Raw genomic sequence first — 11,284 nt, forward strand, 5'->3', positions numbered from 1 at the left:
TTCTCGTCAAGCCCATCGTACTTCAGAACCCTAGTTTCCAAGCCTCCACTGCATTCATGGTTTGTGGTCCGCATTGTGGGAATACGACCGCATTTTGCGTCGCATTTGCTTCCTTCAGCAGCCTTCATGTTTAGTCTGCAGTCATTATGCGGCTCGCAAACACGTTATGCAATAGCAGACTGGACCGCATTTTTGACGTTGATCTTTGCCTAGAAGATTGTTTTGGTTTGCGATCTCAGTGTTACATCTGCGGCTCGCATATGGGTTTTACGATAGCATATCCACACTTGCGATGCCTTTTTGTTTTTTTCTTGTCTTTTTGTGGCTTTTTGGACTCCTTTTCATGCTCTTAGGTCTTTAAGCCTTACATACTGCAAAAACACTAAAATAACATAAGTACACAAGGAAATTGCATTTAAAACAAGCTAAAATCTAAGAAATTAGTATCAAATGTGCCAAAATTTTTTGGCACATCAATACCCCCAACTTAAACTCTTGCTTGTCCTCTAGCAACTAAGACAACACTATTCTATTTTAGACTCCATCTACAAGACATGAAACAGTTGTGACCATGGACGGTGTTTGTTGTTAGTATTTCAAGCATGCATCTTTGAGTGTTTTACCCTTCCTGAACTATCAATATATACAAGGAAAACTAATCAACTTGTGAATTTTGAGCCTCAGACAATGTGACAAAATGCTACCCTCAGCCGAGTGCACTTGCATTTGACTCAAAAACTCAACTTTTGTTCAACCTCATAGTTCATGTGCCCTCACTAGAAAGAAAGTCCCAAAATCACAATATTTACAATGACAACAAAAAGGGACGAATTCACAAATACACTCACTCTTAGAAAGAGTTTCAAGTGTTACAACATACCATACCATAGGGTTGCCCTTATTTTAATTCATCGCTTTGTTCTAAGAATGCTCGGATGGAGATTCCATAAGGACTTCTTAAACTTGTAATGTAGGTTTAGGGAAGGGTCGGATAAGCATTTGGGTAAAAGTGACTATACCCTCCTTGAACACTAATCACATTTTTCTTTCTTGTGCTCTTTGCTTCTTTTCAAAACACAAAGCATTTATTCGTATCAACTTTTCCACCATTTAGCCACCTCAACTACCTCTTTTATTATCTTCAAGGCTCCTTATTTATAAACACTTACACTTTTATACTCTTTTTTTACTTTGTTTTAGGAGCTTGAGTAGTTCCATTTTTTGAGGTACACTTCTACACTCATTGCACCACCTTGCCAATTTCCGACTTGACACACACCCCCAACTTAGGCTTTTAGCCTCATTCTTAATGCTCAAGGAGGAATGTGTTCAAAAGAAGGAATTATTTCACAAAAAAAGGGAAGGTTTGTAATGAGGTAGCCAAAGAAAAGGTTAAAAGCTCAAATGGGGTGACCAGTGATACTATCTGTACAATGGGTGGCTTGAAAGGCTAAATGGTTTTCCAAAAATCACAAAGACTGCCTAAGGTCATTTCTCCAACAACATGTAATTATTATAAGCATCGAAAAACTAACCGGGCAAGTTCTAGATGGAAGAAGCAAACACAAGAATTATTTACACGAAGAACTCACACACGTGACACACGAACTGTTTGGCTCATATAGTTTGAAGCCCTCGAGTCAACACTTGGCAACTCAAAGCTTTCATCATATATACATGTATAAATTTAGGTAGACATAGAGTCACAGAGCGAGCCTCAAGTTCACAAAGTTGATATCTTTTGTTTTTTGTTTTTTTATATATGGAAGGGTATATGCTATATACAGACACATGCTTGCAACTAAACAAGTACACCAAACCGGTCAACATGCTTCATTCTACTATCCTGGTTCTACTATTACACACTTGGAAAAGAACCTGACATAGAAAAACCAAGGGGAATTCATTGCTAATTACTAAAGATGGACACTATCTACTTGTTTTTGTTGTTTTATATATATATATATGCACATGGATATCATAACTTATGTACGAAAATCATAAAACACTAATATATACACAATCACGAACTACACAACATAACTTATGTACGGAAATCACAAACACTAACATATACAGAACACAAAATACACATGAGTAAATAAATTTGTTTATAACACAAAAATATAAATATGTACAACAGTTGCCAATGTCACAAAAGTATATACAATGCTACCACCACCCCCAACTAAAAGCATGCATTGTCCCCAATGTATAAGAACATAGAGTAGAGTTTAAGGGGCTCCCTGAGGCACACTAAGCGCTATAGGAGTCGGCAGCTGGCTGAGTGATGATGGGGTCACCCTCTGATGCTGAAGCTGGGACCGATGAGAGCTCGGCCCGAGGAGTGACCTCCACTGATGAAGGAGGGATCTCTAGCTGGTCCAGAACTCGAGCTGGGGCCTGGGAGCTTCTAGCCTCGCCCGCTGATGGCTGAGTGGCCGATGGATCTGCAGGGGTAGCCAAATCTGCTAGCAAATGTTCTATCGCCATCTGAATGTCTGCTTGCTCCTCATCCTCAACTATAGGAGCAGCAATCTGCATGCCCTTCTCTGGAAGACCATCATCCTACGAGGACCATGAACTTTCCTCATCCTCGCCCTCATCTGCCTCCTCACCCTTGGACTCAGTAGAGCGTCCGGAAACCTCCTCATCAGGAACATCAATACGTATAGGAGGAGCTGGAGGCTGGGAAGCCCCGACAGTCGGAGGTGCAATATCAGTCATCAGCGTGGAGAAGTCAAGGCCCAAATCTAGTGCTGTTGTGTCTACTCTCTGATCACCTTCCTTGGGCAAGAGGGCTGATATGTCGAACTCCAAAGTCTGCATCTTATGAAACTCGGTCTTCATAGTGGAAACCTCCTCCAGAGCTTAGGCAAGTTACCAAACTCACCTTGCTCAATCATCTCAACCCTCAACTCAAGCTGCTGTAGGTGATCCCCATACATTGTTTGTTGTTGTTGAAGGGCTGTCACTGAGGATTGTATCAGAGTTAAGGCTTGTTTGATGAGGTTGGGCAAGGTCTTCAAAAGCTGGTCTACCTTGGCATTGGCATGTTGAGCAATGAGACCAAGCTTCGAGATGGCTGGCAGTGCAGCAGAAGGCTGAGCAGTGGTGGATTGAGATGCAGGCTCTGAAGTAGAAGTGGATGCCACTGGAACCTGAGGAGTCACAGGAGTCTGGGAGTCGGAAGGCTCTACATCAATTGGAGCCTGAATCTGAACCTCTAGTGGGGCAACAACATCACTAATACGTGTGATATCAATGTCCCTCATCTCCTTCTCTGTCCTGTCAGAGTGTGGCATGATAGGAACCTTCACAGCTTTACAGAGGGCTGTGATCAAACAAGGAAACTGAAGCGAAGTGGCATGTTGCTTTTCCCAGATCTCTATTTCTTGGAAGAGTAGAGCTCCCACATCAATCTTGATGCCCGCCATGATACATGCAATGAGAAAAGCCTTCTCAATGCCTATGTCAGTCTCATTCCGGGACGGTATCAATCGAGAGGTAATAAAGCTGAGCCAGAATCGACCCTCTCTTGTGAGATCCTCCTTGTATATCTTATGCACAGGGTTGATCCAAGCAGGGGTCCCCTTTGCTATCACTGAAGCAATCCAACCACGTTCATTCTCCCTATTTGCCCATTTGGCAGCATATTCAGCGGTGCCTGATCTCCAGCCAGGGAAATACAACTCATTAATGGTCTCACTACTGCAAAACACGCTCTTCCCCCGAACAAGCATAGTGTCAATAAAGATCCTGTTGCATTTGTGGTGTGCAGTCCGGGAGGCCCCATATGATGCATAGAATTCCCGGACGAGGGTCTCATTATACTCCGCAGGTGGCTCAGTGAAGCACTCCCATTTTCTTGCTTTTATGTTCTCCAAGATGTGGGGGTACTATTCTTGTATCCCATTCAAGCTCAATTGATTCTCGGCCAGGATTTTTCATTTGGTGATCCCTTCTCTATACAATGCCCTGGAACCCTCAACCCCAAATCGGAGTTGGAAATCATCTCCTTGCTTCCTTCTTGCCTCAACTTGTAAGTCAACTGAGGGAAAGAGCTCCTCCTCATCAAACTAGGAGGGAGGCGGAACATTAGGGTCCGTTCTGGATTGTTTTGCTTATAACGCTTGACGAATGGTGGATGCCCTTTTCTGGGCTGAGGATGCATGATTCTTGGGAGCCATGTCAGCACAAAAGTGAAATTCGAGCGACATTGTAAGCAACAATGAAAAGAAAATAGAAAAATTTAAAGAAAAGTTGAAAATGCGACATGTTTTGCGGTCGCATAACCACTATGTGGACAACAAACTTGTTGCAAACTTAATTGTGCACTACTGGATCCCAGTCTGTGATGGGTTATGCGATCACATAACCACTATGCGGACCGCATAACCATAATAAAACTTATTAGCTCACAAAACAAAATAACAAAATGCGATCATAGACTCCACCGCAAAGTGGAAAATGCGATCGCAAAAAAGCCGCAAAAAGCAAGGTTTTAACTGGGTGGTCTGTTTCAGTTTGTAGTGACTTTGTGGTTCGCATATCAATTATGTGATCACAAATGTCGCCGCATTTCAACATCATCCTCAGTCAACTAGGGTTTAATTATGTGGCTGAAATACAAATCGTATTTTGATTTTGCGAGTCGCAAATGCCATCGTTCTCAACGATTCAATTCATCCCTCAACAATGGCGGTCCTATTTCTTTCGACCCAGCACCCCCAAAACACCTACTCAACTACGTGCTTATTACGAACAGGTCTCTAAACACAGAAAACAAGGAAAAAAATAACAAGGGAAATATAAAGCAAAAACTAGGGAAACAAGACTACGAATAAATGCACAACCAAAGCTTGAAATTATGGAATTGGCCCAAGGAAAACATACCAGTGATGATGTTTCTGAGCACACTTGGAGTATTAGATCAACACTTAGTCATTTTTGTTTCTTCTCCGTTCATTTTCTCTTCGTTTTTGTTTTTTTTTTGTTTTGTTTTGCTTCTGATAAAGTAAAAAAAAACAATTACCTTTTGTTCGTTTTGAATAGAAAGAGACGAGTGTGATACCTGCAAGAATTGCAATGGACAAGTCACCACATAACACACTATGCGACCGCATAAGTGTTATGCGGTGGGGTCGAGTGACATGCTGAAGGGCCAGAAATGCGGTGCACTATGCGATCACATAGTGAAGATGCGGTCTTTAAAGTGCACTAATTTGCACATTGTCTCCTCAATTTTAGCCAAACACATTGTGTTGGTTTGCGACCGAAATGCGGTCCGCATAGCGAATATGCGATCGCATATGTGTAGCAAACTTCACACGGTGATTTTTCTTCCCTTCCTTATGTAATCCTACCCAGTGTTATGATCTTTTGAATTCCCTGCACTCTAACACACACTTTTAATTTCTCAAGTAAATCTATCTAACAAAAAATAAAAATTTAAAGAACAAAAAGGTGTTACCACACATGGGTTGCCTCCCATGAAGCGCTTGATTTAATGTCGCGGTACGATGAAGTTGGTGTTCCTTTGGATTCACTTATTGGTCAGGCACAGACCATATTTGAGAGCCAGTTGCTCCACCAAATGTTTTTCTACATCTGTGCCCAAGTAGTGCTTGATTTGTTGGCCATTTACTTTGAATGTTTGGAGCCCATCTTCCAATGCTAGTTCCACAGCTCCAAAAGGAGAGACATTGACCACTTTGAATGGACCGGACCATTTTGATTTGAGCTTGCCTGGAGACAATTTGAGCCTTGAGTTAAAGAGCAAAACTAAGTCATCTGACTCTTGTCATGGACGAACTTCATCCTTTCTTTGTACATGGTTGCGCTTTCATAAGAATGGAAACGGAATTCCTCCATTTCATTGAGTTATGTTAACCTCAAATTTGCAGCCTCAGCCCAGTCCAATTTCAACCTCTTTAACGCCCATATGGTCATGTGCTCCAGTTCCACGGGTAGATGACAAGCTTTTTCGAAGACTAACCGATAAGGAGAAGTACCAATAGGAGTCTTGTACGCTGTGCGGTATGCCGACAATGCATCATCTAGCTTCCTTGACCAGTCAGTCCTATTTGCATTAATAGTCTTTGCTAGAATGCTCTTGATCTCCCGGTTGGAAACCTCAACTTGACCACTTGATTGCGGATGATAAGGTGTGGCAACCTTGTGCTTGATGCCATATTTCTCAAGTAGCCCCGTGAAAGCCTTGTTACAAAATGAGACCCCCATCACTAAGAATAGCTCTAGGAGTGCAAACCGAGTGAATATGTTTTTCTTCAAGAACGTGGTCACACTCCTTGCCTCGTTGTTTGGTAGGGCAATCACTTCAACCCATTTGGACATATAGTCCACAGCTACCAAAATATATTTCATCCCGCAAGAGCTTAGAGAGGGGCCCATGAAATTAATTCCCCACACGTCGAAGATTTCTATCTCCATCACAAAGTGCATTGGCATTTCATGACTCTTGGAGATTGAACCTTGTCTTTGGCATTGGTCACAAGACTTGACCATTTGATTGTCATCATGATAGATTGAAGGCCAATAGTAACCACATTCAAGAACCTTAGTCGCCGTTCGATTTCCTCCATGATGACCCCCAACCGGTGAGTCGTGGCATGCCTTTAGAATTGGCATAATCTTTTTTTCCAGAACACACCTTCTGATAATATTGTCAGCACAAACACAGAACAAGAATGGCTCCTCCCAATAGTATTGCTGGCGGTCTCTCAAAAACTTCTTCTTTTGATAGGATTCCAATCCGTCCGGGATAAGGTCACTAACCAAATAGTTAGCAATATCGGCATACCAAGGATCAAAAGTGCTAGATAGTGCCAATATGTGTTCATCCGGGAATGCATCATTGATCTCAAGATCTCCCTTTGGTCTCCCTGCCTCCTCAAGCCTTGACAAATGATCCGCCACTTGATTTTGAGTTCCCCTGCGATCCTAGACTTCGAAGTCAAATTTTTGCAACAATAAGACCCATCAAATTAGCCTAGGTTTTGCATCCTTCTTTGCCATGAGATAGCAGAGAGCAGTATGATCTGTGTACACTATCACCTTAGATCCCACCAAATAAGCCCGGAACCTCTCAAAGGCATAGACAATGGCAAGAAGTTCTTGCTCAGTTACCGTGTAGTTCATTTGTGCCCCATTGAGCATATTTCTTGTATAATAGACCGGGTGGAGAACTTTGTTGTGACGTTGGCCAAGCATTGCTCCAATAGCTACACCACTGGAGTCACACATGAGCTCGAAAGGAAGAGACCAATAGGGTGTGACAATAATAGGTGCCGTGGTGAGCCTTTGCTTCAATTCCTCAAAGGCTTTGAGGCATTTCTCGTCAAACACAAATTTGGCATCTTTCTCAAGGAGTTTGCACATAGGATTTGCAATCTTGGAGAAGTCCTTGATGAAGCACCTATAGAACCCGGCATGCCCCAAGAAACTTCGAACACCTTTATCGGAAGTAGGTGGAGGAAGCTTAGAAATAATCTCGATCTTTGCCTGGTCAACCTCTATGCCACGCTTTGAAATTTTATGTCCCAACACGATGCCTTCATCCACCATGAAGTGACATTTCTCCTAATTTAGCACAAGGTTGGTCTCTTCACATCTCTTAAGCACTTGTCTAAGATTGTTAAGACAATGCTCAAAAGAATCACCTACCACCGAGAAGTCGTCCATGAAGACTTCTAGAAAATCCTCTACCATGTCGGAGAAAATAGACATCATGCATCTTTGAAAAGTAGCCGGAGCATTGCATAAACCAAATGGCATCCGGCTGAAAGCAAAAGTTCCATAGGGGCAAGTGAATGTCATCTTCTCTTGATCCTCCAATGCTATGTTGATTTGGTTGTAACCAGAATATCCATCAAGGAAATAATAAAATGACCTTCCCGCTAGCCAATCAAGCATTTGATCGATAAAAGGCATAGGGAAATGGTCTATGCATGTGGCACTGTTGAGATTTCGATAATCCATACACATCCTCCAACCGATCACCATTCTTGTTAAGATGAGCTCATTTTTCTCATTTTCGATTATGGTTATGCCTCCCTTTTTCGGCACACATTGCACTGGGCTCACCCAAGAACTATCGGCAATAGGGTAGACTACCCCGACATCCAACCATTTGATGATTTCTTTCTTTACCACCTCTTGCATTGACGATTTTAACCGTCGTTGATGTTCCACACTTGGTTTTGTTTCACTTTACAATTGAATTTTGTGCTCGCAAATTCCCGTGGAAATCCCACGGATGTCTGCAATTGTCCATCCAATGGCTTGCCTATGCTCCTTCAAGACTTCCAACAATTGTTCTACTGCACATCATTCAACAAAGAAGAAACAGTTACCAATAAAGTATTATTTGAGCCAAGAAATTTATACCTCAAGTGTGGTGGAAGTTGTTTGAGCTCTAGTTGTGGAGGTTCAATAATAGAAGGCTTTGCGGGTGGAGTGACTCTATTCTCCAAGTCGAGAGAAAGCTTTGTCGGAGCATAAGTGTAGGACCCAAGCCCCTTTAATGCATTTGCCGATTCCATGTAGCCCTCCATATCTTCACCATCAAATTTCACCAAAATAGCCGCCAATGCTTCACCGAGGAATTGTTCTTCCATTTTCATTTCAACCGCATCCCCTACTTCATCGACAATATCGATCACCGAAATGCTTTCATACTTATGCGGAAGTTTCATACCCTTGTTGCTTGGAATGTAACCTCTTCATCATTCGCCCGGAATTTGATCTCATTCCGTTCCGAATCCATTAGTTCTCTTCCAGTGGCAAGGAATGGTCTCCCCAAGATGATCGGTATCTCTTTTTCAACTGCACAATCAAGGATTACAAAGTCGGCGGGTAAATGAAATTTTCCCACCTTCAAAAGTACATCATCAACAATTCCCATCGGTTGTTTGATGGAACAATCGTCCATTTGCAATCTCATACTTGTGGGCCTTGACATACCTAATCCCGCTTTCTTGTAAATGGCAAGAGGCATCAAGTTGATGCTAGCTCCATTATCACAAAGGGCTCTTGCAAAATCATATGCCCCAATAGTACAAAGAATGGTGAAAGCTCCCGGGTCTTCTTTCTTTTGAACGGTGGATGTTGCAATGATGGAACTAACCAGGTGAGTCACATTCACCACTTCATTTTTGGTGGTTTTCTTCTTGGTGATCAAATCTTTCAAATACTTAGCAAAACCCGGTATCTCTTGAAATGCTTCCACAAATGGAATATTCACTGATAATTGCTTGAGAATGTCATAGAACCTTTCGAGTTTGCTATCATCAACCTTCCTAGCGAGTCTTTGAGGGAATGGAGGAGGAGGTATCGGAATAGGTGGAAGAGTTTTTGGTGTCTCTTTTACCTTTTCCTTTACCTCTTCCCGGTTCTCTTTTTGCACTTGCACATCTTCCAGAATCTTCTCAATTTCGACAACACTTGGCTCTTTAACCTTAACCCCTTTCTCGAACTCTTCTTCCTCAACCACGTGTTCACCCTCTCCTTGTAGTACCTTCCCACTCCGAGTAGTAATTGCCTTGACATGAGAAGTTGGGCCACTCCCACTACCCTTTGGGTTCACAATTATGTCACTAGGGAGTGTTACCTTTTGTTTTGGATTTTGTTCCCTAGAGAGGTATCTCATTTGCATCTCCAATTTTTGAATGGATGCGGTATGAGAGCCAACAAGCTCGGTCATGTTCCTCATAGAAGTGTCGGATTTTTCTTGATTTTGCAATACCCGTTCAAGCATACTTTCCAACTTAGACTCACTTGAGGAACCTTGATTCAAACATTGACCCTTTGGGGGAACATAAGGGTTTGAACTACGGTTTGAGAAGTTGTTGTTGTTGTTGTTCCAATTTCCTTGGTTTGAGCCACCTTGGTCATTTCGCCATTGTTGGCGGCCTTGCCCTTGCGGGTTTGGCCTCCATTGATTTTGCTGTCCTTGACCTTGGTATTGTTGCCTTTGGTAGCCTCCTTGAGAGTTGTTAACATAATTTTCTTCCTCAAAATCCTCATTTGATATGGGTTGCACATCCTCAACCACATTTACCTTCTTCGTTTGGCTTTTAGTGAACATCTTTGTCACCGCATTAACATTTGTAGCAAGCCCTGCAATCACCTGATCTCTCTCTTGATTTTCCTTGATCATGTTACTCAAGGAAGGAGAACCATATGTAATCCCACCTGTGGTATCCTTGGAATGCCATGCTTGATTATGCTTTGCCATTTTGTCAAGTATTTGTGTCACCCTTGTGAATGATTTGTCCATGAAAGATCCGTCAGCTGCATTCTTGGCTATAGATTGGTTCATAGGATCCAAGCCCATATAGAATTTTTCCAACAAGATAGAATCCGAAAAACCATGGTTGGGAGACCTCACCAAATATAATTTGAAATGATCCCATGCCTCATGTAGATGTTCTCCCGATACTTGCTTGAAAAAGAAGATTTTATCCCGAAGCTCAGACTTTATACTTTGCAGGAACCATTTGGACAAGAATGTTCGGACAAGTTCGGGCCAAGAATGAATGGAGTTTGGTGGCAGATTTTGAAGCAATTTCCTTGCATCCCCAGCTAGAGAGTACTTGAAGCATCTCAACCTCAGGGCATCATCAGAGATATTTTTCTGCTTATGCATCGCACAAACACCCAAGAAGTTTCTAAGATGTTGTGTCAGATCATTATCAGTGAAATTCCAGAAAAACCCCTCCGCTTTGAGCATAAGGATTAAACCATGTTCCACCTTGAAAGTTACAGCGCCAACAGCCGGAGGTACAATAGCATTTGTATCCTCAATGTACTCCTCGATGTCCGCAAAAGGATTTTCTTCCATTTCTGCCTCTAAGTCTTCACCATATTCAAACATGTTTTCCTATCAACACCAAGCAAAACAAGCGAAGTGTGATGGAATAGAATAAGACGTAAAGTAAAGCATACACTACTTAGTAATTTCAAAACCGTATTCCCAGCAACGGCGCCAAAATTTGATACGCTCAAATTACACTTTAATAAATAGTGTAAGGCGGTCAGTGTCAAATATAATAACCCAACAAGGTTGGGGTCGAATCCCATAGGGAATAGGTGTGAAAAGGTTACTCGAATAGTGTGTTGCTCGACTAAAGTCGTAATCCTATCCAGTTAATGGTAACAAGAGTATAAATTTGAGTTTGGTTTGAAGTAATAGCTAATTGTAATGTTGAGAATGTAAATAATTTGATTAAAGGAACCAAGGTTGTGTCCCCTTTAATGAAGT

General features: G+C 42.1%; 1 protein-coding gene across 1 annotated transcript; it reads right to left on the bottom strand.

Moving 5' to 3' along the window:
- Positions 1 to 8,713: 8,713 nt before the first annotated feature.
- Positions 8,714 to 10,897, bottom strand: LOC138887467 (uncharacterized). The gene has a single exon (XM_070169222.1). The coding sequence runs from the start codon at positions 10,895 to 10,897 to the stop codon at positions 8,714 to 8,716; it is 2,184 nt and encodes a 727-aa protein (XP_070025323.1).
- Positions 10,898 to 11,284: the final 387 nt, after the last annotated feature.

This window comes from Nicotiana sylvestris, chromosome 3 (assembly GCF_000393655.2).
Source record: "Nicotiana sylvestris chromosome 3, ASM39365v2, whole genome shotgun sequence".
Lineage (NCBI taxonomy): Eukaryota > Viridiplantae > Streptophyta > Magnoliopsida > Solanales > Solanaceae > Nicotiana > Nicotiana sylvestris.